At 39.4% G+C, this 26,378-nt stretch overlaps 2 protein-coding genes across 15 annotated transcripts in view; one reads left to right on the plus strand and one right to left on the minus strand.

Annotated features, from left to right (window-relative positions):
• The window catches only part of phf21b (PHD finger protein 21B), a 130,792-nt gene extending 108,973 nt beyond the window's left edge, over positions 1-21,819 (plus strand). For both annotated transcript variants that reach the window (XM_034673401.1, XM_034673402.1), the window contains exons 4-14: positions 14,609-14,701; positions 16,417-16,749; positions 17,093-17,221; positions 17,530-17,581; positions 17,845-17,921; positions 18,084-18,138; positions 18,393-18,415; positions 18,685-18,843; positions 19,652-19,718; positions 19,810-19,913; positions 20,875-21,819. In XM_034673401.1, the coding sequence (XP_034529292.1) occupies positions 14,609-14,701; positions 16,417-16,749; positions 17,093-17,221; positions 17,530-17,581; positions 17,845-17,921; positions 18,084-18,138; positions 18,393-18,415; positions 18,685-18,843; positions 19,652-19,718; positions 19,810-19,913; positions 20,875-21,147 (1,365 nt within the window). In that variant the 3' untranslated portion in view covers positions 21,148-21,819. The remainder of the gene's footprint in view (positions 1-14,608; positions 14,702-16,416; positions 16,750-17,092; positions 17,222-17,529; positions 17,582-17,844; positions 17,922-18,083; positions 18,139-18,392; positions 18,416-18,684; positions 18,844-19,651; positions 19,719-19,809; positions 19,914-20,874) is intronic.
• The window catches only part of LOC117804944 (rho GTPase-activating protein 8-like), a 31,264-nt gene continuing 11,155 nt past the window's right edge, over positions 6,270-26,378 (minus strand). Inside the window, exons 14-17 of one of the 13 annotated variants that reach the window (XM_034673403.1) lie at positions 23,727-23,792; positions 23,555-23,583; positions 17,294-17,574; positions 16,895-17,198 (exon numbers count right to left, since the gene is read on the minus strand). In XM_034673403.1, the coding sequence (XP_034529294.1) occupies positions 17,511-17,574; positions 23,555-23,583; positions 23,727-23,792 (159 nt within the window). In that variant the 3' untranslated portion in view covers positions 16,895-17,198; positions 17,294-17,510. Of the gene's footprint in view, positions 6,637-7,575; positions 7,762-9,273; positions 9,489-14,423; positions 14,450-16,894; positions 17,199-17,293; positions 17,575-18,071; positions 18,126-23,367; positions 23,474-23,554; positions 23,584-23,726; positions 23,793-26,378 lie in introns of those variants that run through there. The other 12 variants (XM_034673408.1, XM_034673409.1, XM_034673405.1 and 9 more) reach the window with 12 other exon arrangements.

Here is a 26,378-nt window from a genome sequence, read left to right on the forward strand (position 1 = left end):
GTAGTGGAGGAGTAATTAGTGTGTTTGCATTAACTTGAACCTTCTCCAACTCCCCCACATCACACCCTGGAAGAGTTAGCGTGTTGTTTGAGCTTCAGATTATCTCGCAGCCTCTCCACTGTTTTTAAATCCATACGTGTGAATTCATTTTCGTCTGATGTTTGGAGGCAGAGAGGCGGCACCGCTCAGAAATCTGCAGCTTTGATTACGTCTTGCTTTTATTCCCACTGAAGTCTTCAGTTAGAGATGAGTCTTTTCTGATTCCAGGAGGAGAATAACCAATTTGTTCGTCTTCTTTCTGACATGTACCACACATGTTATGATTTAGGAAACATCACGTCATATTTTCTGTATCTGAGATGTGTTTGTCCTCTAAGTGTGTGTTAGGATTCAGGTCTCCTCCACACTCTGTATTCAGCACCATCACCTCTATCAGCACACAGGCAGGGATCACAGCTCCACACTGCAGCCTGTGCAGTATTACTGTAATTGCATGGTTCCATACAGGGAGGGGGGCCCAGCTCAGGGCCCTCAGGCTCCTGCCTTTTGATTCCTCTGTCAGTCGAGGAGATCAGAGTCCCTGTCCATCAACACGGCTTATATAAGATGGAACATGTCTGTTAACAGACACCTTCAGATGGACTGTCAGAAAACACACATCAGCTTTAATTTGTTCCTTAGGTTTGTGTGTTGTCACATACACACGTATGAATTTATTTATGCTAATCATAGGTTTGGTAGTATGAATATTGTTGAAAAGTGCAAATATATGTATGTATGTATAAATGTTTGTATGAATGTATATGTACGTATGAATGCATAAATACACTTATGTACATACGTATGTATGAATGCATGTATGTACTTGTGAATGAATGTCTGTCTGTATGTATGTATGTATATGTATACGTATACATATGTACGCATGTACGCATGTACGTATGTATGCATGTATGTATGTATGCATGTATGTATGTACGCATGTACGTATGTACGCATGTATGTATGTACGCATGTATGTATGCATGTATGTATGCATGTATGTATGTATGTATGCATGTATGTATGTACGCATGTACGTATGTATGTATGTACGTATGTATGTATGTACGCATGTATGTATGTACGCATGTATGTATGTACGTATGTATGCATGTACGTATGTACGCATGTACGTATGTACGCATGTACGTATGTATGCACGTACGTACATATGTATGTATGTATGTACGCATGTATGTATGTATGCATGTACGTATGTACGCATGTACGTATGTATGCACGTACGTACATATGTATGTATGTATGCACTTGCGTACGTACTTATGTATGTACATAACTATATATGTATGCATGCACATACGTACTTATGTATTTATGTATGCACTTACGTACGTACTAATGTATGTATGTATCCACATAAGTACGTACTTATGTATGTATGTACGTATGTAGGTATGCCTGTATGTTTTTACGTACGCATGCACGTATGTACGTATATATGTATGTATACGTACGTATGTATGTATAATTTATGTTTACCTATATATGGATGTGGTTTTATGTGTTGTTTTATGTGTTGCTTTGTGTTTGTTTTCTTTTGGTGCACACAGAAATAATAACTAGAACCCTTTTATTGGCCAACATCTTTTAAATTAGAAGTTATAGAATACTTTTTATTCATGTTTCGTTGCACTGATATGAGCACAGTCTAACATACATTTCTATGTATCCTTAATCATACTTACATACAGACATACAGACATACATACATACATGCAATCATGCAATCATAGAAACTTTTTTTTTTTAACAGACGCAACATTAACTTCACTGATATAAAGACCAAAGTTAAAACAGAAGACCAGAAAAAACTTACGTAGAGGATCCAAGAGAGGACAAAGAAACAGTTATTCTGTCTTTTCAGTGTTTGTCAAACAAACCATTGTGTGTGTGCGTTTGTGTCTGGGTAGTCGATGAAGGTCAGGGAGTTCAGGAGTCACGTCAGGATCCAAACGCTGCTCTCTGATTGGCTGATTCCCTGTGCGCGTGACGTTTCTCTCTGAGTCTGGGGTTATGATTCAGAGCAGGTCTGATTCTCCGACACACACAGACAGACGTTTGCTGCGATAAAGCTGCTTCATTTCATCAACGTGTCACTTTGGAGACTCCCCCCTACCCTCCCCCCTCATTCTCACTCGTCATCTGGACTGACTCTCTCCGTCTCTCCTCCCTCCAACCCTGCCAAGCCGGGGAGGTGAGCAGGTCAGGCTGCAGGATTGTTTTAGGCTCTTTACAGCTGTATTGTTTAGAGAAAGTGGGCACTCTTCACCCAGCTGCCTGCCTGTGAGTGTGGCAATAAAGAGAACCCCCCTCCCAGGCCTCCAGCTTTTCTTACCTCCATCAATCTAGAGTCATAAAGGCTCAGCCAATCAGAGGCCAGGATGTGGAGTGAGCAAAAGAAGTACAGGGGGGAGGCAGCAGGTCCCTCAGACCACCTGGCCACTAATTCAGAGATCAATAATGAGGTGTAATGGGGTTGCCGCTCCGCATGAGTGCACACATTATCGCTGCATTGTTTCAGCTCCTCGGTAAACACTCACACATGTTTCTGTGTGAGGGCACGAGATGCTCCTGCTCATTTCAATTCAGGACTCGTAACTTCTCTGATGCTCATTTATCCTCTTTTATTACCTTTACTTAAAACACTTTATCTCCTTATGTCTCTGCAGAAACTTCAAGTTTTAGATGTTTGTTACAAAAAGTCATCTTCAGTGGAGTTTGGACATTGATTGTACTCTTGTAGTAGGTGGTTTTGTAGTGGATTTTTAAATATAGGACATTAAAGTTTAGAAGTATTTCTCACTAAAAAGAAGTGGTGATATAAGTGATGATGTTTTAAGTAAAGTTGAGATGAATTTCCAGGTTTTTTTTGTCATTTTGCAAATTAACAACACAGTGAAGCATCTCTGGGTTGCGTAGAGCAGAACAAGATTAAAGCAGGAAAAATGGGAGGATATTTGGAACATAAAATATATTCAAATTAACTATTTTAACCGCTTTTAAAATAAATATAAATGAAAATTCACAGCTTCCAAAAAAAGCTTTAAAGATATTTTAATTTTAATCTAAAGGTTTAATATTAATACAAGTTTCAACAAAAATAACACCAAAACATTTGTATCTGTTTTACCTGAATATTCAAAATAAAAGAGAAGAATATACATTTATTTACTAATTTAATATTAAAACTATTTAAAGGTACATTTCCATTATTTTTATGATGCATCTTCCACTAGTTGTTTATGTTTTAAATGTTCAGGGTTCAGGAAATGCACAAAAACATATTTACAAATCACTAAAAAACCATATCATGTGGTCAAATACATAAATAAAAGAGAATAATAATCGATCATTAACTTATCTAAAGCAATTTATCTTTCTTTTGATCAATACATTTAAAAACCCTGCAGTGTGCAAAGTTTTACGTCCTTTGTTTAGGAGGATTATCAATAAGATTTTATGTACAATGCAAAAAAGGACAAATAAAATATACTTTTATCTTTAAAAAAAAAGCATTATCAATCACCTAAAAGGCATACAATTGTGATTTTTTTTGAAAAATGATCGCATGAAACCACTGAGCTGATAACAGACTTATAGGGCTGCAACAAACTACCACCTTTATAATCAATTTCTGTATCTTTTCTACAGGATGTAAGACAGTCAACAAAAATGTTTAACATAATTTCTAAGAAACATAAAATCATTCTCTCCTGACAATTAAAACTAAAACTCAAAACTCCTTACTGACAAGTGATAAAAATCAGCATTTTGCTTCACCTCTGAGACGCTTGAATCAGCAGATTTCTGCCCCAGAAGTCATAAGAACTCTATAATGACTAGTTTGGAATAAACTGGCTTCGATCAGTTAATCTGAAAATGTTGAAGCTTGCAGTTTCACATCGTTTTTAAAAAGAGGATCATCTGCAGGGTTTTAATGAAAGTGGAAATAAAGCTAAAGAGGAAAGTGTGTGTTTCTAAAAGGCATCATAAATCACCTGAAACATGGATTTAACTGTGACTGTTTCTAAAACCACGCAGCACTGGAAACCTCTGAGCTGGGAGGAGCCGTTTGTTGTGTGATTGTACTTTGAGTTGTGTTTAGCGCCTGTTAGCTTGCAGCAGAGGAACAAAGACGAGCTGAGACGAGTGTTTGAAAGTGTGCAGCTCTAACGCTGATCCGGCCTCTCTTTCATTCCTCTCCATCCCTCCTCCTCCTCCTCCCAAAGAATCTTCATCCTCTTTAAACAGCAGCCAAGGTCATCTCCTCCATCCTCCATCCGCCTCCGAGTCTCGACAGAGCCGGAGGAAGGTGGTCGACCCCCTTCAAGGGTCCGCTCCTCAGAGTCTGAATGACAAACAGAGAACACATTCAGGGAGGATGAATACGCTCGGTATAGAACATGGTGTGGTGAGGCACAATGAGGACTATTTTATCAGAGAGAGAGAGGAAGCAGAGCACAAACTGTACACATGAGTGTTTACACTGTTATCTGTGAAGCTGCCCAGAGTTCAGGGAGGAAAAATGAAAAGCAGACTTTGAAGACCAGAAGAGGATTTATCCTGAGATGGTTTCCTACAATATATCTGAGGAGTTAAAACGGAAGGTAGTTACACAAACAAAACATCCTAAAACTGAATTCATCTAGCATGTTTAGAGGATGAAGAACTAAATGGGTGGATATTTGTAGTGAGAACAGGGAAACTCAGTTCAGCAGCTCAGACTAAACACAGAAATATTTAGACAAACACTCCAAAAAAGAAAGAACCAGTAGAAGGGGCTGGAAGTTTTAAAAAAGAAAAAAAGTGGCACGTCTAACCGTGCTGCCGTTAAATAAAAAAAAAAAAATTAAATCAATCCACATAAAGGATCCAACATTTTTCAGCTCTGCCTGTTGACACTGTGGCAAAAATGTTAACTTCTGTTAGCATTTCAAATAAGCAAAAAAAATGGAGGGTATTTCTGATATCACTTTAAGAGCACAAAACTTTAGATTGGTGTTTAACGGCTGATCAGTCACCAGCAGAGAGAAGAAGACGAGAGGAAGTAGACAGTGCAGAAACAGGAAGTGAGGTTTAAAGACACAAGGAGCTGAGTGAAAGAAACATCGAGCGAACTGAAGAGGAGAGACAGGAAGCAAAAAGTTACAGAGGACACAATCTTAATCAGGTTCATGCATTAGTTCAAAACACCAACAGAAAAAACCCTAATATTAAGACTTCAACCCACATTTAGGCTGATGAATAGAACAGCCTTTATTTGTCATTGTCAGGTGTACAATGAAACTAGAAGCGCTGCTCCTGAAGGTGCGTGTTATAAATACAAATAAAACAAATACAGTTAAAGAATATGTATAAAAGACAATATAAATATAGAATAATATAAAACAAATGTCAAATATATACAGTCAGATGATGAGAATACAAGTGCTACCGACTGTGGAGTTGGAGTCTTTTTTTAGCTGCATAAATAATCATCTTTAAATCAATGTGTCAACATGTTTATGTATTTCTTTGGTAGCCAGGTAGCCGGAGGTTATAACGGAGGAATCCAGAACAAGACAATACCACCACCCCCCTCCATTCAGGTCTTGCTCTCCCTGTTGGGTTCCAATCCGCTACATATTGTCTCAACAAAGGTCCAGCACTGAATTGCAGTGGCTATTTGAAGCATGATGTACAACAAGCTAGTTGTAGCAGATGTTATGATAGCAGAGCTGCAATCATAGTAACAGTATGATGTCAGGAAATAACAGACCATTGCTATGGAGTGTTGGCCAATAAGAATCAAGCATTTAATAAAGTTGAGTAGCCTATTTTAAGCATTTCTTCAAACTTAGATTTGATTTGATGTTCTTATTTGCATGCTACACTATCTATTATAGTTCCAACCTGTGGGAATTTTAAACCACGCCTTAGTAAATGTTATTTTTTTTCACTATTTAAATTGATTTTTCACAGCTTGACACAGTTTCTACATTATCTACCATCTATATAAATAAATAAAGAAAAGAAAAGAAAAAAAGCAAATAAATAAAATAAACATTTATATGTAAATTAAATATATATATAAAGATTATTAAATAATAGAAATACTAATAAAAATAAATGGTAAAAATAAGAATAAAACACAACCTAAGACAGGCGTTTCGGGCAGGGCAAGTACCGGTAGCATTGAAGATGAGCTGACCTGGAGGATGAGGAGGAGGAATTACTGAGGAAAAGGTCCTATTATTATCTAACAAAGCAATATCAAAGTTATAACACCATGGAGTTTGATGTTGAGTAAGCTGAATGGGGTTCAGGCTTCGTTTACCTGGACTCCTTGACACATGTCAGTGGTCCTGGAGAAGGTTCTAGTGGCCCTTAAAGAGAATCCTGGGCTTCTTCTGTGGGGATTATTACACCTACTTGAGTAATCCCAGAAAGTCCTGAAGGAGATTCCAGGGGTCCTGGAGAATGTTCCAGGTGTTGTCGAGGAGGTTTGAAAGAGCTTGAAGAAGACTGTGATGAAAGAAGATGCTGTTGCTGTGGTAACGGTGTAGCACTATTGCTGGTCTGAAGTCAGTGAAGCTGAAATGAAATGATGATTTATTGATTATTAATTATTGATTTTACACTTTCTCTTTTATTTTAACATTTGATGTTTTTCTTTTTCTGTTTTTAATTTTTATTTTTTACAAGATGAGGTTTTGAGTTTCTCAGTGAACTGCTTTAATTTAATTATTTTAATCTAAAAGAGGAATAATTTATTTCAGAATTCAAGAACACAATGTTAAATTAATTATTTGAGTTAGCTAAAATATTTAAATTAATAATTAAAAATGATCAAAGTAAAAGAACATCTCAAAGCTGAACTCAAACAACTATCTGTATTTTTATTATTTCATTTTCTGCAGGATTTAATATTATTACAAGATATACAACAACAGTTTTATCCTCAGGTTTGACTTAAAGTAGTTTATAATCATACAGTTCTGCTCTGAAATTTAACATTTACTGTAATTTAACTTATTAAGAGAGGCGTTTTTGAACAGGGGAAAATCCCCCGTAACATCAGCTCATAAAATTGAGATTATTTAAATATAATAGATAAAGATAGGGACTCTAAAAGGATTCAAAAAACATAATTTATACAATATTTGTGATTTTTTTTTCTCTGCACAGTGAATAGTAAAAACACACACACAATCTTATTCATCTAACATGTCTCATATTTTAACTTTGGTGTCAGGCTTTCATTTTTTTCATACTTTCTAACATGTTAGTTTGAAGCTGCTTCACTTTATTCCATCTGTAAATGTTAAAAAGGCTATTTTCAAAGTCAACAGTTTAAAAGCAAAGGATTATAAATCAAACTCTTTGTGATGAAACTTCTTTTCAGTGTACATCTTTGGAGTCTTGCAGCATGACGTCGCCTCATCATTCATTCTGACTGTGTGAAGGAGCTCAGGTGTAATTGTAGAAACACTCAATGGAAGCAATAAGAGAATATTAACTGTTGTTGTTTACCAGCTGCTGCTTGTGAACGCAGCCTGCGTCTCCTCCCAGCAGCAGCAGGGTTCATCTCTCTGAGCTCAGAACATGAATGAAATGAGAATCTTCTTCAGGATGGAGATAGAGCTGACGTGGCCTCGGGCAGCGCCCTCTGCTGGCTGCTTTGGAGAGTGTGCTGATGTCTCTGCAGGGCTCTCTGATCTGAAACAAGAAGTGTGACAGACATTTAAAGTACTACACTTATATTTAATCTTGTAAACATTGAATGATTAGGAACAGATGCACAAAATATCACTGCAGTCTTTCATAGTGTGAGAAAAGAAAGAGAAGGGAGCAGGTCTGTTGTTTATGGCTCCTTCCTTGCAATACATGTAGTTTGGTTTAATTTGAGGGAGGAGAGATGCATATTAATAAATCCATACTCATCAAATGTTAAAATGTATGTGTCAAATGAAAGAACAGGCTTTAGCTTCTCTCTATCTTGTCCCTGGCAAAGATGTATAAAGGCTTTCTGAAATATAAAAAGTATTAAATACAAATATAAGAGATGCTTTATGTGTCAAATACTAATGCAAAATAGAAAGTAATAATAAAGGGAGAAGTGTATTTGGGATCTTGAAACCATTTCAGATGTTGACAGACATTAATTGTTTCTGTTTATGACGATGTAAAATCCCCTTTACATATATGTGAAAACAAAGTTTACCAAAGTCCAGACAAAGTTTAAGTAATGTTTAAATAAGTTGTGTTATATTAAGAAAAATATGATTTAAATATAAAAAATTAACATTTTTTCTCATATCTAAAACCTGTAAACACTCTTATCTGGACCTCTTGCTTTTTAGTTAACAATGAGTTCGAACATTTGAAAGATGGATCAGATTGAAAAGGTTTGTACTGACATTTATAATCTAAAAATTAAATCATAGTGGTAGTATTCTGCTAGTTTTCAGGCGTTTATCTTCCTTCTTTTAGCTTTGTATCGGCTTGATTTACAACTCAAACAACTCTTCTCTTATATCAACTGGTCTTTGAAAACTTTAATTCCAGCCTCTGTTTGAAATTAATCATTTAATCTACTGTCTCTTGAACCCCCTCGCCCAAAAGCACTCTAGAAGCCTCTTCCACTGTTGCCACGCTACAACGTCATCGTCACAAGTTAATTCAAAATTGGGAAATATGGCCAAATGATTTGGACCCCAGATCTGACTTTCAACATTTTGACTTGATAAAAGTTTGTAAAATATGAACAAGCGTAATACTACCTCCTTAAAGTTATCATGAAAGTGAAAATAGAATAAGACAAGATAGACACCAGACTAACCCCAAACAGAAACACAAACTTATCCTGTTTTAAAACTCTCCTGTTTGTGTTTAATACTCATCAATTAATTAATTCTAAGATATTTTGTGATTATTCAAATAAAATTATCCCCAATAATCTAACTTTCCCCCTTGTAATTTCTAAAAGTGAAAAAGAAATCCAGTCATGAGACGAAAACAGTGACATATTGTCATCAAGAATTTAAAATATTGGTCTACAGTTGCAGTGATTGTTCTGTCTCTGTTTCTGATCGTGATCTCTGATCGACTTGATCCTGAGTTGAACTTTTTGTCCTGATCCTGAGTCACAGATCTTAACTCTGCCGCCGAGTTCACACGTCTGACGAGACGTTCTCAAATCTGCAGAGAGAAAAAAAGATGAAACCTGTCGTCTCTGCTCTGTTTTCGTTTTGGCTGCTGCCTGTGCTCTTCCTCCTCCTCGTCTTCCTCCTGCGTCTGTGCTGACAGACTGATGGCAGACTCAGAGCCTCAGCCCACCTTCAGCTGACGAGTTTTTATCCACTTTTCTCTGTAATCCCTCCGTCTCCTCCCTCGCTCTGTCAACACCTTCACTGGCTGCTTCCTCTCATCCTCTTAGAGTAAACCTGCAAAATAATATTCTCCTATAAACATCCAACTTTTAAAGCACTGTTCTCTGGGAGGGTTGGCACTGGATATTTTGGTACACAGTTGACTCTATATCCAATATTTGGTTTGTTTGTTCCAGAGCAGTTTCCTCTGCTTCATCTCACTTTGTAATCTATCTTCAGAGATTACTTTGAGTCTTCTACTTATCTGATATTTCCTTCTTTCTGTCCTTAAGTTGGAGATACAGGAAAGCACCATATGGTAGTTTGAAAATCCTCCAGTTATATATGAAAATGATTGATCCTAGAGAAAACTAGCTTCAATTTTATGAATGGAATCAAAGTTGATAGCAAGACTAAGAACCCTAACAGATCTGATCACTTGAAGTAGTTCATAAAGGATCCATCTTTACCCCAGAACTACGTGTGTTTCGACCGCTGGACCCAGGGTCTACATTTAGTTCATTGGTAGATTATCTCCATGCAAAAGATCCCTGCTAGGGGGTGTAGTACTTTTCAAAGGTCCTGGGACTTTCAGGGGGCAGGGCCTGCAATGCTGAACGTGTCTGATTGGTAGATTAAGCCCACCACAAATGCGTCTCTACCGGTGTTACAGTTTTAAAAGTTTAACAGGAGAACTGGCCTGATTTGCACAATCTATTTGCGGTCAAAACGCAGACAACAACGGGGGCACAGGAACCTTTTAGTTCAGGGTGAAGTAGTTCTGGGGGCTAAAAGCATGAAATGCACCTTTAGACACAAGCAGAAGTATAATGGATGGACTAGACTTCCTGAGCTGTACTTTCATTGGAAGAACCCCCCACCTGAGGTTTCTTTGAAAGTTTAAAACCACCTTAAAATCTTTCCTCCATGTGTCCATTTTCTAGCTCTAAACTGGGTCCAGGTCCAAATGTTTTTAGGCTCTGAAAGGTGGGCAAGATGTCCCTCTCTGAAACCATGTCCTCAAACTCCCTCTATAGGTGTTTTTTTGACTGCAGGAACTTTACCCTGGAACTAGGGACTTTAACCCTGAACTACATGCATTTTGACCGGGGGAACCAGGGTCTAAATTTAGTTCAGGGGTAGATAATCTCCCCCCTGAAAAGACCCTGCTTTGGGAGTAGTACTTTTCAAAGGTCCTGGGACTTTCGGCTGAACGTAACAGTGTTTGTGGAGTTTACACAGTTGTTGAAACACAGAGGGAGTTCCTAGGAATGCATAGTAGTTAAGTTATTTATTAAGATTTCAAAATATTATTTAATATAATTTGTTTTCCCTTATGTCACTGGTCTGATTTGCACAATCTACCAGGGACTTCAGCCCACGGGCCAAACACAGACAACAGGGGCACAGGAACCTTTTAGTTCCGGGGAAAGTAGTTCTGGGGGCTAAAAGACCCCGGAACTCTTGGTCGAAATGCACCTTATGATTTCTAAACGTCTCTTCTTTGTTCCTTTGTTGTATTCTTAACCAAGTCTAGACATCCAGACCACCTAAAGCATGGGTCCTCAACCTGGGGTCTCGTGATCTAGAGCTTCTCTGATACAGATTTCTTATTATAGAGATCAATAAATTGTTCTTAGATCGCCGCTAGTAGGAGCTGGGATATCATTGCGGTGGACTGTGTTCTTCCTGCTTTTGCTCTCCATACAGACTGTTTTTTGGCAAACTTTTCGTGGACGTTTCAGTCTTGTTAGTTTGGAGAAGTTTAAGAGTTCAGGGTTGAAACAAAAATCAACTTTCCTTCATCATAAGCATACTTTTAATGTTTTCCCCCCTCATCTATTGAGTCAACTCCATAATTTAAGACAAGCTTAGAAGTTATTAATTACGTAGCAGCTCAGTTTGAATTTCCAACAATGTTTATTCAAAGATGCTGTCCAGATGACATCATGCAGAATCAGGCCTAGTAAAGGGTGTGTTTAGCTTTAGCTTAGCACAAAGACTGGGAGCGGAGGGAAACTGTTAGCCTTGTCTTGTCAAAGGAGGGAAAACTCCATCTTTCAGCCTTTTCTTAGTTCCTTAGTCGTCCATATGTTTTCACTCTCTAACTGTGAGGTGTTAAAAACAACATGTTTATCACAGCAGGTATTTTAGATTTGAGGAAAGAAGAAGAGGAGGAGGAAGGCTGTCAGTGTTTGCTGCAGAGACGTCATCCGTCTCAGGGATGATTTTGATTTTGGAGTAAAAGAAACAGAAATTCATTCAAAGAATCCGAAGTGACTAAACAAGGTTGTGTTCAAACTGGAGAGGAAGAATCAAGGGAGGAAGAGTTAGGAGGAGGAGGAGGAGGCCCCCCTAAAGAGAAGGTGCTTAGGTTTGGAGAAAAAGAGGAAGCAATTACGAAAATGAAAGCCCTTGCACTGCAAGAATTTTCATCTCTGCAGTTGCCATGGAAACAGGCCCAGGCCGGGGCCGCCTCCTCCCTCCCCTCCCCTCCCCTCCCCTCCTCTCCTCGCTCTGCAGCACAATACGACGGAACGAAGGGATTTTCACAGAAGAAGAAAAGAGGGGAGGAGGAGAGCTGAGATCAGGAGGGGGGAGGAGAAAACTTTCCTGTTTTTTTTTTCTTCTGAGATGAAAACATGGAGGAGATGAAAAAAAAGAGAAACAGGTCATTCAAACAGAGCAGCTCCAGCTCCGTGTGATCTCCACTTACACATTCACACTCATCTGTAGTTCTGGTTTCATGACTAGAACTGAGATAAATCTGCAGCTCTCTGTGATTCAACTCCAGAACAAAAAGCAGAATGAAAATAAAGAGAAGCAGACGGACGGTAAACTCTGCAGAGAGACGCAAACAACTGGAGGCGTCAGAGGAAGCAGGTTCTTCAGTCTGACAGCTGCAGGATGACAGAGATATGAAGCAGGAGGAAATCAAGTCCTCAGTGTTAGAGGAGCGTTTCATACCGCTGTGATTCAATACTCTTTAACTTTATTTAGACCTGTAGCTTCACAGACTCAGAGACACAACAGAAGAGTGTTTACAATAACATAAGAGGTGAAACATTTAATAAACACAGCGCTGAGGAAATAAAGTCAGAGAGTTTAGTGGGATTTTTCTTCTTTGAGAATTAGATTTCAACCCTAAGTTCGTCCTCGCGCATTTTCATTTTCCCCTCTAAATACCAAATAATATTTTATCCCAGTTCTACTTTCAGTTTATGTGTGTGAACATAAAGTGTGTTCACTTCACTTCCTAAAATCTTCACTGAAATACTCTAAAGATTGAAGAAAAGGAAGTTTACTTCAAAGTCACTTTATAAGGTACATTTTTGAAGAAGTATATTTTGAAGATGAATCTGATTTCATCCTTGAAGTTTGTTTGTTTTATGTGAATCTTGAATTAATTAAATCCTGTAAGGTTTATTGATTAATTATTACTTTTAATTCTGGTTTGAGTTCAGCGGCAGAAAAGTTAATGTCATTATTGACAGCTCTAGGCTTCCGGAGCAGCGTCAGATTTAAAGTTTAATTCAGTAAAACCTGCAGCAGATGGTTTTATTCTGAAAGAAGGAGAAGAGTGTAAGACGAGGAGGAGGCTGTGAGAAGGAGAAGGAGGATGAAAAAGAGGAGGTGAAGGAGGAAAAGAAGGAAGACAGAAGGTTAGGAAGATTAGAAGGGAAAGATTAGGAAGAGGGAGGAAGAGAGAAAGAGGAGAGAGGAGAAAGAAAGGAAGGCAGAGAAGGAGAGAGAGGAAAACGAGCCAAGGAAGGAGAAGCAGAGAGAGAGAGAGGAAAGAAGGCAAAGAGGAAGCAGAGAGAGGAAAGGAGGCAAGGAAGTGAAAGAGGAAAATGAGGCAAGGAAGTTAATGAGAGAGAGGAAAATGAGTCAAGAAAAAGTGGAGAGAGAGGAAAGGAGAAAAAGGAAGCAGAGAAGAAGAGGAAAAGGAAGTAAGGAAGTGAAGGAGAGGAAAAAGAAGCACGGAGTGAAGGAGAGAGAGAGGAAAAGGGGGCAAGGAAGTGAAGCACAGATAGGAAAAGGAGGTAAGGAACAAGAGGAGAGAGATGGAGGCAAGGAAGAAGAGGCAAGAGAGAGGAAAATGACAATAGGAAGTCAAAAAGAGAGAAGGGAAAGGAGGCAAATAAGAAGAGGAGAGAGAGTAAAAGGAGGCAAGGAAGAAGAGGAGAGAGGAAAAAGAAGCAAGGAAATGCAGGAGAGAGGAAAAAGGCAAGGAAGAAAAGGAGTGAGAGAATAGGAGGCAAGGCAGAAGAGGCAAGAGAGAAAACGGAGTGAAGGAAGAATAGGAGAGGAAGGAAAGGATGCAATGAAGGGAAGTAGAGAGAGGAAAATAAGTCAAGAAGGAAAAAGTAGCAGGCCAGTTAGACGAAGAGGAGATAGTTGACAGAGGAGGAGGAGTAGGAAGAATAGGAGAAAAAGCGAGAGGAAGAAGGGATTAGAAAGGGGAGGAGAAGAAAGAGGGGGAGAGAGGGAGGAGGAGGTTTGTCCTAAAAAACGAGCTGTTGGTGACAGATTTACAGAAACACTCCTCGCTAGTTTTTGAGGCCGCGGCCGCTTCTTTCATTTTTAATGTTCAGAAACAAACGAGAGAAAGTTCTCTGACTAACGAGGAACACTTCCTGTTTAATTCAGAAGAGGGGGAGGAGAGCAGTCTGAGGAGGAGGAGGAGGAGGAGGAGGGAGGTTTCATGAGTGAGGATCAGCTGATGGAAATAAACAGGACAAGCTGGAACTATAGAGGAAAAACTACACTGAAAAAAATCAATTTCATCAAATAGTTTAACATTTAAGACTTCTTATTCTACTGAAACAATCTGAAGACAGATTTTCTGTACGTTTGAATCAGAAACAAAAACAGAAATCTAAAGTAAATCAAACTTTCTTCGTATTTTCTTTGATTCATGTTTGACTTCTCCTCTTGGCTGTCCTCCATGATAAGTCAAGGTTTCCCAGCATGCAGTTGGTGTCAGGTGCAGTGTGAGGTGTAGTGGGGGCTCCCCTTGTGGTCAGGAGTGGTAACTACAACAACAGATGAGATTAAAAAATACTGATACACACATGTACTGGGATTAGTGGTTATGATGACCCTGATGGTTTCTGATTCATCTGATGTATTTAAAAACACAAAGTTAAATGTGTGTGTGCCGGTCCTAAGTGTTGCGTTCATGTGTGTTTCAGATGCTGGGAACTCTCACTGCTGTGCCCATCAAGGTGCCTCAAGTCAGCTCCCTGCACCGGCTGGCAGGACAAGCAGCCACTCTGCTACCTCAGGTAAATACACCTGATTGAGGCTATAACAGACCTTATCACACACTTACTCCGATTTAATACACAACTGATTTATTATCAGACTTCCAGTAAGGATTAAAAACAGACACATGCTCCCTCAGAGTTTGTAAAGATCGAATGTGTCCTGATGGTTATGCCACAAAAATCACAAAGGAAACCGGTAGTTAGAAATAAGTGGGATTTTTTGAAGACATTTTTGTTACCACTATTGATCAAATTGAAGGCAGAACATGAGATGGAAAAATACACCAGAGTTGTTCAAATTCATACCCAACACCAGAGTTTTAAAGACAAAGACCTGCAGCCCCTCTGACAGCGAGGATCAGAGCTGAAAACCAAACAAGTAGAAACAGCAGATGTCTCTGAGTGAAGTGTCTGAATGTGCCCAGCAGGTGGCAGCACACACCACTTTGACTCAGTGAATTAAAAAGGCAGAGATTAACTAATCTGAGAGAAAGAGAGGTTCAGAATAAGAAGACAGAGGTTTCCTGGAAAAAGTCAGCGCTGTGTCATCCTCAGTCTTCTTCTGACTCCCTCTGCTCTAACGGGAACAACAGCTCACACTTAAGTCTCAGGCTGAGAGCTCCTGATTGATTAGAATGTTGACTTCAATCCAGATAAAGATCTTTGAAGAGGGTTTGTATTTGCTGTGTAAAAGTAAAACCAGTACCTGTATATTTCAGTTTGTTGCTCCTCATCTTTGAGTCTTTCTTTCTTGACTCATAAACGGTCTAAAAGAGGTGAAAATACCCCAAAATATACGTAGGTGCCAAAGACATGTGACCCCCACTGTCCCTCGAAGAGGTTAAATGTTGCTTCATACTTCAAAATGTGTTTACCTACATGCACAGGTAGCTGTTTAACTCTTAGCTAACCCTAACCTTTAACCCTTGGGGGTTCCTTTAACCCCCATCCTTGTTAGTTCCCTTGGTCAAAACGTGACACTTTCCCAGAAACTGCTCTAAAAAATTTGTATATTCATATTTTTTTCCACTTTAAACGACTCAATCTTATAATTCCACTTCAGCCGGAGATTTTCATAACAAATATGAATCATGTTTTGGTGATTTTAACTCTTTAACTGCCAGTATGTTCACAAAGTTCCTCTTTTTTTTACTTAAAAAAACAAACAATAACTAAAATATTGTCCATAAAATACATTTTAACCAGTATTTGATTATAATTATTATTAGGCCCTTAGATGTGTCAATGATTAGCAGCGACATTGATTTTGATGCATTGTTAGTTTTTTTTGCAGTGTCAGGTTTTCCAACAAACTATCTGATGAGTTCCTTCAGTTAAAACGTGACACCTTCCCAGAAACTGCTCTAAAAATATCATTTATTCATATTTTTTTCCACTTTAACTTTAGGAGTCATCTGGCAACAAAGAAAAGCAGAAAACTAATTAAATGTACTTATTTGGAGGGTTTTATTTCAATTTTAACTACTATTTTTGTCTATATTTCAAAAATAATTGGTAAAATAAGCAAATTTAGAGTACTTAAAAAAATAATAACAATCTGGATGAAATATTGCGACCCCTTGTCTGGCGAGCCCCCCGGGGTCCCGACCCACACTTTGGGGACCCCTGCTTTACATGACCCATGTGAAATACATGTTAAACATCAGCATTCAGAAGTTGTTGACATGTTATTAAAGTTTCGTCTAACAGTTCTCCACCTTGTCCTCCCTCAGGTCAGGCCAAAGACCCAGATCCCCGACAGCCTCCCCCACAGTCCCTGTCAGGAGCTGCAGCCGCTCAGCCTGCAGAGAGCCACCGCCGTGGTCAGCCCCAAGAGCGGGGGCCCCACCCTGCCCACCGCCAACAGCACCTTCAGCCCCGACCACCAGCCCAACGGCCAGAGCGACGCCTCGCCGCCCTCGGGCCCACCACACAGCGCGTCGGGGGGCCCTGAGTCCGGCGGTCCCGTCCAGCACGCCACGGCAGGGCCCGGCGTGGCGTACGCTATCATCGCCGCCTCCCCCGCCACCGGGAACGGAGTGTCTGCCGTCAGCGAGGCCGTCAAGGTGCAGCCACTGCTCTTCAGCGCTAACAAGGCTGGTGTCTCCTAAACTTTAAAACGACACCAACGACTGACACAGAGCAGATTACACATCAACACAGATTATTTACACTTCTTTGTTTACATAAACAAGAAGACAAAGAGTTTCTGTCCTGATTTAATCCCTCAGAGTGAAACATCATTTCATTTTACATCTTTAAATATTCTTCACACATCTGACACGAGTTTTCTGGAGCCTTAGTAAAGTGCTAAATGTCTGTAATCCAGACTTGTTTCATCGATAATCTGGATTATGTATTAGCGGTGTTTCATCCTAACATGATGTCCATGTCTCTGTGTGTTATCAGGTGATTATAATCCAGCCACAGGCCCCCAGCAGCACTGAGGGCTCCCCGGGGGCTCAGGCGGACCTCCCCTCACAAGAAGCTCCGCCCACTCCAAAATCCACATCCCCTAAAAAAGATGAGGACCCCGAGGTGAGCCAGATTATCACTTAACGAACAGCCGCAGACATACAATCATGGCATTATTCAACATGTCAGCCGTACCTCCTACCGTCTTTAAAACCAGAGAAGAAGAATTCGAGGTGTGAAGTGAATGTTGTGTTAAAGCAGGGCCCCTCTTGTATTTTAATCGGATCTCAAACCAGTGAAGCGTCCGTCCAAAAGACTCTTGTTAAGATTTTCTCTCTTCACTGAGGAGCTCTTGAATCAGACGCCGAGAGTCCTCCCACACTTCACCTCCTCCTCCTCATCAGTAACATCTTCATCTCTCCCTCTCACAGAAAATCGCCTTCATGGTCGCCCTCGGCCTCGTCACCACGGAACACCTGGAAGGTGAGTCAACGGGATACACTTCACGATGAAACGCACGCTCTCAGAGGGATCAGAGAGGAACTCTGTCCATTAGAGTTTTTAAGAGGAGGTTGAGTTCTGAGTATTTTTAAAGGGCCAGTACACCAATTTCACAGACTGAGTGAGACTTCTAAGAGGAGAATTCAACATGTAAAGGATTATAAAAAGAAGCTGAATTGTTGCAGCTTGTTTTCCCTGTCATGATGGATATGTGTTAAAGATAATGTTTGTTGTTTTGTGATCAGAAATCCAGACAAAGCGACAGGAGAGGAAGAGACGAAGCACAGCAAACCCAGCCTACAGCGGCATGTTCGAACCAGAGGTCAGAATCACTCCAGCATTCTCCATCAGACTTGTTATATTAATTTAACTTGTTATATTAAATTACAGAGATAAAACAGATGTACTTTATATTAAGTATAGATGTATCACTCCACACACTCTCCTGGTGTCTCACTTTCTTCCTTCTCTTCCGTCTCTGCAGCGCAAACGTCTGGCGTCACATTACCTGAACAGCTCGCTCTTCCTGTCAGCACGAGGTAGACATAAAAAAAACACACACTGATGTTTTCTCAACCTTAATATGAATCTGATGTCTACAATACAAAAAAATCACAGCTGAATTAAAGGGACATTTCATCACACGTCCTGAAATGTTGAAATGTCCCTTTAATAATAATAATAATACTACATTGTGAATCTGTGTCTGCACGTCTTCACCTCTCACCTCTGTGTGTGTGTGTGTGTGTGTTTGCTGCCACTAACCTCTGCTCTGCTTCATTCACATGCTTAGACTCTGAGGATTTCTGCTGGAAGGTAGGTCACATGACTGATGATGTCACGCTTCTGTTTTATGTGCTTTTCTAACACGTGTCCAAATCTTATGGGGGGGTTAAAATGCTGAATTTGAAGCTTAAAGAAAGGAAAAAATCATTTTAAACAGATAGTTGGAAATATAAACAGTGCTCTAAAAATCATATTTATCTTTTTTTGTGCTTTTTTTTTTTTTAAATGAGTCTTTGAAACTGAAGTTAATCCGACTCTGTGATGAAAGCCTGACCGTCTGTGTTTTGTTTCTGCGTCAGGAGGACTTGGAGCACGACGAGCACTGTTCTGTCTGCAAGGAGGACGGAGAGCTGCAGCCCTGCCACAACTGCCCCAGAGCCTTCCACCCAAACTGCCTCCACCCGCCGCTTAAAACCCCGCCCAGAGGACCCTGGTACTGCCCCAAGTGCCAGAAGAAGGTGAGGACTGAGGCGCTGATCCGTCCAAAAATTAATAGTGGAATTTAACCCTCCTGTTATGTTCGTTTCTCTGGAACAGCAATAATGTTCCTCGGTCAATTTGACCCGGGGCATATTTAATGATCCAAAAGTTTCAGAACCCAAAAAAATCCCGATACACATTTTTATTAAATCTAATTTTAAGCTCCATTACTAACCATTTAAATCAAGATTTAGTCAATTGGTGTTCTTTAATTCTCACAGATCATGGTTCAATGAGGATAACTCACTCGTGTTTTATTAAAATTAATGTTAAAGCTTTTCTAATGAACATTGGAAAGCCCTAAATATAAGTACAATAGTTTTACATGACATAGATTTTTGTTTATTTTGTATTTTACATTTTGATTTTCTTTTCTTATGAAGTGATGTTGATAAATTCACTTTGTGTGAATTTATCAACATCACTTCAGAAGAAAAAAAAAATGCTGCCAAGATTTTTATGCTGCGTTTAGCTGGGTTGGAAGGCATATATTGCTTAAAATAGACTTTTAAAAGGGTCAATTTGATCTGCAACATAACATATAACTTTAAGATATTTACGTCTGCTTTCACCGCTTTTTCGTTAGATGTTAGCTTGGACCTTTTTTCTTTTAGACAAAATGAAGCTAACTGTTTCAACGTGTTAAAAGTCTTTAATTTTGTAAATATCAGATATTCTATGTTTGATACAGAGTGCACAGATTAGGTCAAAATACGGTCTGCCTAGCTTAGTTTCAAACATTCATTTGAAGTATCTGAATAAAAACCGTCTGTGTCTGCTCCTCAGGTGCTGAACAAAGAGAACATGTCGTGGCCACAGAACTTCGTCCAGTCCTACGTCACACACAAGACAGGTGAGAACCAGCTGACCTCTTCATGAGAGTGTGTTTTCTGTCGTTCGGACATGCTAATGAAGTGTGTATGTGTGTGTTTGTGCGTGTTCAGTGAGGCAGGAGGAGAAGCGACGGCTGCTGAGACGAAACAACGAGCTGAAGAACGAGCACTCTCATCTGGAGGAGCAAGACAACAAGCTCAACGACACGCTCCAAGTAAGAACGACAGACTCTCCAGAATATAAAGTGTTAACAGTTCTGTGACTGAAAATAAGGACTTTGTTTGTCGACCTGATAAATCCTAATAGTCTACATCCTGATATGTTCCAGCCTGTTCACTGTCATTAAATCACAGTAACATCTGTTCATGTTGGCTTCATGACGCTGTGGTCAGACAGAAAAACTATTTAGTGAGACTTACAGTGAAACTGAGACTCAGTGGAGACAGATGACGAATGGCGGTAGGGAAATCAGGTCCCCGAACCGGGTGCAGGTCAGCCTCAAGTTGCTGGAGGCAGAAGATTGGATCAACACCATTCTTCATTTGTGCGCTAAATATGAAGCTACAGGGTCTTTTAGCCCCCAGAACTACTTAACCCTGAACTAAAAGGTTCCTGTGCCCCCATTGTTGTCTGCATTTCGCCCGCGGGCTGAAGTCCCGGGTAGATTGTTCAAATCAGGCCAGTGACGAATGGAGAAAAAAAAAAGTAAATGCACTACACCACCAGACCAGTAGAGGGCAGTAAAACAAAGACGAATGCCAGTCATCACAGATGACACCATAGAAGCAGACGGACAGGCAGGTATCATTATGAGCAACACAACAGTTAGCCTGTTAGCATGAAGAGACTCAGCTGGCGCTGTTTTAGATGGTGCTATATTTAATCACAGATGGATTCACTGAATCAACACGTGAGAGGAGATAAGTGCGAGTAGCAAAGACGTTTCAACACGGCTTTAAAATCCTTTTAACTCAAAAAGCCGTGGCAGAGATCAACGGGTGTTTTGCTTTAAACAGCGACCCTGTTAACTGGAGACTTTCAGCCAGATGCATCACTCATGAACGTCTTTAGGGTCCTGGGTTCACCGGTCAAAACGCACCTAGTTCTGGGGTAAAGTTCCTCTGGTCGAAAAACGCCTCTGATGTCTGACTCTCTTGTGTTTCCTGTCTCTGCAGCAATGTATGGACCTGAGGGAGCGGCTGCTGGGGCAGCAGAGAGACACTCAGGCGTCGCTCGAACGCGTCAAAGCTCTGATCCGCCTGATCCAACGCGACCAGCTCATCCAGGTCACCATGACCACCACCGCCACCATCCCCACCTCCCTGCTCTCCCAGTCCTGGATCAAACAACCCACCAGCATTAACGTTGTCGCCGCCGCCGTCCCCGGCCCCTCGGCCATCGCCCTGCAGACGAGCCACGCCCACAGCCAGGATGATGCCAACAACTAGCCCCGCCCCCCTGGCTCTGACCATTATCTTTTTATCAGAATAATATCCATCTTTTTCTCCAAGAAGCTGAAAAAAGCGACACAAACTGAGAAAGAAGAGCCTCTATCCTCCACGATTCAAGTATTTTTTAAAACCCAACACCTACAGTGCTTACGAGATTTCTTTGTTTAAGTTATTTTCTATTTATTGACGTTCTTGGCCTTAATGTATTTATTACAAAAAGTTAGAAGACAGTGGCGCCGCAGGAACACAACGGGAGCTTCTGCGCGCGGTCCAAAAGATATTTCCCTTTTTTAAACACAGGTCTAATAATTGTTCTGCATATAGTGAGAGAGAACAGTAGAGTTAGTCGTAGTTGAAGAAAACAAAGCATTGTGGGAAGTGAACGGACTGTACATTGATATATCTGAGTAGATGTTTGTTCTCATTCTCCTATGAACAATGTTTTTGCCATAAGAATTCAGGAAATGTTTCATCGTGTATGTAAACGCATACGAGCCTTCAAACAAAAACAGAGAATAACTTTTTTTCAGTATTAATAGAGTTAAAGTCAAAGAAAAAAGTATTTAAGATTAAACTACAGAAATTAGCATTTCTAGTGGAGATTTTAGTATTTTCATGCTGATGCCTGTTGATAAATGTACGTTTGGAGTATTCAAGGGGATCACTGTACATATGTTGTATTATTATCATCATCATCATCTTCATCATCACAGGTTCTTTCTGGTTTTCTAAACTTTACTCCAGTCACACGTCAGAGACGAAGGTGAGTCCCTGAAACTTTAACCCTTTGTTTTCTGTCGGACGGCAACACGGACTAAAATAACACGCAGGTGTTTGTTTTCACGAAGCTGCAGAGACAAAAATATTCAATTTATCACAGGAAAGGTTAAAAAATCAGTCGACTGAAGGGACGATGAATTGATTAAGAAGTATGAGATTTTTTCTCAGACTATAATCAGACTGATTGCAACTAGTGGAGTCGCCCCCTGGTGGACATTAGAAGGATTGCAGGTCTAATGCATTTTTCTTATAGATATTCAAAAAAAAATTTAATTAAGGATTTTTTTATTTAAACAATTAACTAAGTGACATCTGAGCAACAAAAGTTAATTCGTTAAAAAAAATTATATATATATCAAATTAACTTTCCAGTATGAAACACCCCACATTTTTGCTCCTAAAATTGTTAAAAATAATTTTGGCGTCAAATTCAAAATATTTTAACATGACAGAAGGGTCAAAAATCTGTCCACTGCAAGGACGGTTTACATCAGAGAGATGAAAAATTAACATTAATACCCTCACTGTGAAGCAGGACCACTTTCTCATAGACCTCTATACAATCAGACTGAATTTTACAACCATAGGAGTCGCCCCCTGCTGGACATTAGAAAGAATGCAGGTTTAGTGCACTTCTGTATTGGCCCAAATTTCACAACTGGGGGTGACATCTTCTTGAAGACACACTTAATAATGATACAAAAAATTATAATTAAGGAGTTTATTTTTTTTAAACAGTAAGTTAAGTGATTTATCGGACAGTAATTTGTCGAAAAAGAATTTTTTAAAAATGTACCTTTCCAGTCTGAAACACCCAAAAGTTTTGCTTCTAAAATTGTTTAAAACAATTAAAATAATTTTGTTGTATTTTGAGATCATAAAATAAACAAATACAGGGATGTTTTTGTTTCTGCATCTTTAAAGAAAATCTAAAAAGTCACCATGTTTCTGTTTTTGTTGCATTTTTCTCCAAACAGCAAACGAAGGGTTAAACAGTGAAAGGGACCAAAGTTTTTTGTTCACAGCTGCACTCAAACACGAAACACGTCGAGGAGTCGAGTCGACGTGCGATGCATCCATTCAGTCCCTTCTCCCCTTTAAACCAGTATAGAAAATATGCCAAAAACTCCTTTCTTTGTTTTTGTACTGGGATCGCTCATTTATCAATAATGTCTATAGTGCTTTTTTTCTCCCTGCCTCTTTTATATTTTCGCTTTGGAGCTTTTTTTACTCTCCGTGTTTTATGAACGTGTTAACAGTGACGAGCCTGTTAATCTGACAGATGAACACTGCCTCAAGTACAAATCGTTTTTTAAATCCAGGGTTTTTTCCGTCTTTGTTGCGTCATTTTATAAAACACCAGTCAATCAGAAGTGGGACAAATGTGTCAAACTGCAACAACACTTTTTGACTGTAGGAGGAGCCCGAGGGGAGAGACGGCGACGTCCTGGTTTAAAACTCCCATAACAAACAAAAAACAACAAAAGAACCAGGGCGCCGCCATCCTGTCCTACGAGCTCCACTCGTCTCGCTAGTCTTCCTGCTGGTCCAGAAAGGTTCAGTTTAAGTGTTCAAACTTAGATTTAGTCCATTTTTATGTATTTATTTATCAAACTGTACTCACCACACAGTCGAGGTGCAGCTCTCTGCGACCTGTTAATGCACAAACATGAACAAATGGTTTAAAGACGTCCGAGAGAAAATGCCTTTATCACAAGAAACGAGAAGGGATTTTTCTGGAGTCAGACGTGAAAGGAGGTGGAATTTATTTCGTTCGATTCATATCAAAAAATCACCTGTGTGTGTTCTCTGATGCATCCAAGACGCTGATGAGATCGCTGCATCATGTGTACGGCACAAAACTTTCAAAAATATCATCGCAGACGTGAATTCAGCGGCAGCGAACAAAAGGAGATAAAAAAAAAAAGAACAAAGGAGGTTGAAAGACGAGCAATATCACGTTTAAAGTGTTCATAACCTGAATATCCCCCCCGGTACTGACAGAGTCCTCAGTGTGCTTCAAATAATTCATCCACTTATTCTGTGCATCTTAATGCTGTGAATCTCACTTACAATAACAGACTGTCACATCGTCTGACTTGTACGAAACTAGCCACGAAAACTTGTCTTCAAAAGAATCCCAAAATCAGTTTGTTTGAAGCAGACTGAGGCGGCGAGTGTGAGTCTGTGAACCTTTGCATTCAGTGACTTCTTCATTAAGAGTCAAAGAACAAGAAAGTCTGAAAACATAGGCTGTTGATCATCAATCGATGGGTTTGGCAAATGATGTTGAAAATTGTGAAGGAGCTAGAACAAAAAATTACTCATTGTATCTTTAAATCTGTCACACTTCTGTCCAATTAAGTCAAAAATGTTCTGTTTACTACAACAGACATAAAGCAAATACTCAGATCAGACTTCAGCTCTTCACGACAGAATGAGTTCAAATAGTTTGAATGAAAAAGTTCGCCTTTATTTGAAGTTAAAATGCTGAATGTTTTGGATGCAAAGGTGCACAGACCTCGTTCAGACGACAGAAATCTGACAACAGTTCTCATACAGTGAGCAAACAAAGCACCAGTTAGCTCGCTGCATGAAGACACAGAACACCCCCCACCCGCTGTAACTCTCCACTCTGAGCCAAATGCACACTTTATGTTTATAAATCATCTTTATCAAACGCGCTTTATCAGAACACAGAGCCTGGAGGTCACAGGAAACTATTTGAGATTATTAGTCCCATGAAAGTGCTCATTACTAAACCATGATAAGTGTTTAACATTTCATTTAACATAGATGTGCTACCTCACCTGAAATAAAGACCACACTTTAATATATATATATAAAAAAAAAATCACTCCTTAAATTCAGCCATGTTACGATTTTTAAAGTCTCAGTAAGAAACTTTTGATTTGTTGGTTTTGGCGCCCCCTGTGGACAAAGATGTACATCTCACATCTTTGCTGATATTTTTTAAAGTTATATTTTGTGGCTTTTTTACACCTTTATTGATAGAGGGAGAGGACAGGGGATAGTGTAGGAAACTGGGAGAGAGTGGGGGAATGACATGGGCGTGCAACTTAACCAGTAATTCAAGTCCGCGCCCAACTTTGCTGATTTTGTCCAAAACATCCCGAGGGAATATTTTCAGTCAAAAAAAAAAAAAAAGGCAAATGTATCTTTAATTGATTCTTTAATTTGATCTGTTTTACAGCCACATAACATTTTGCACAGTAGCTTTAATTTACTCCATTTTTTTTAAGCATCTACTTCTTGGAAGTTTAACATATGAACACAACCTGATATTAAAGGGAATATACCAATATTCTCTCTGAAAATTAAAGCAACTGTGATATCCTAAAGAACTATAATCTAGCACTTTCATCCAGTACTTTTTTAGACATTAAATTAACTCAACCAAATTAAAGAGTTCAGATTCTGACACCTTACATCAAGAGGTCTTAGAAATAGAAGGAATGATTTAGTTTGCTACATTAAACAGCACTTCTGTTATTTCCTTCCCTCACCATGGTTTAATTTAATGTCATTATAATGTTGAAATCTTGCATAACGTTAGCACAAGTGGTCTTCATTTCAAGGAAGGTGGTAAGTCAAAAATAATCAGCTGATTAAAGCTTCCTGATTTACACAACTTTGAAAGCAATCCGGGCCGAGCAATGTAACAAAGTTTATCAATCCAGCAGATTTCATCCAGTTCACTAGAATTGATCAGTGAAGTAATGGATTTGAAATGAGAATATTAAACTGAGCACGTTGATGATGTTTCATAAGCAGAGAAAGACCTCTCCGACTCCTCCCAGGCTCTGTTTCTGTCAGACAAACATCAGATATGCAGAAACATTGAACCTAACTTGCCTTCTTAAAGAATCAAATCATGATCAGAGTCTGCAGAATGTACCATGTGATACATATCCACTCCTCACCCAAGAGAGACCATATCAGTGCTCCACCTCTCAAAACCTCCACCTTATTTCTACATAAATGAATAAAAAAAACAACAACCCTCCACCCGTCCCCCTTTCACCCCCAACCTCCTCCTCATCCGTTTCTAGAAATCTTCTCCGGGAGAAACTGTGCAGTGCTTAAACAGATCTATTTTAATACACGACACAACATTTGAACAAATAAGAAAAAAAAAGTTAGAACATTTTTATATTCTTTTATCAAGGAGCAAAAAAAAAAAGAGAAACTGAACATCGGGGTTTTTTATCGTTTGCCAGTTCTGCATTCTGAATTCTAGCTTGCGACGTTCGATGTGTTACTTTTGCCATGAGGGGGCGACACTGAGGAGACGTTTAGATGGGAATAAAATGTCTGTTGGCTGTTGAAGTAGAAGTTTTTTTTTGTCATTAATAAGGGGACTGTCCAGTGGATAGTGTGTATAGGAAAGTGTTTGTCTTAAATATGCCAATGTAGTTTTTTTCTTC

Source organism: Notolabrus celidotus, chromosome 21, assembly GCF_009762535.1.
Source record: "Notolabrus celidotus isolate fNotCel1 chromosome 21, fNotCel1.pri, whole genome shotgun sequence".
Taxonomy (NCBI): domain Eukaryota; kingdom Metazoa; phylum Chordata; class Actinopteri; order Labriformes; family Labridae; genus Notolabrus; species Notolabrus celidotus.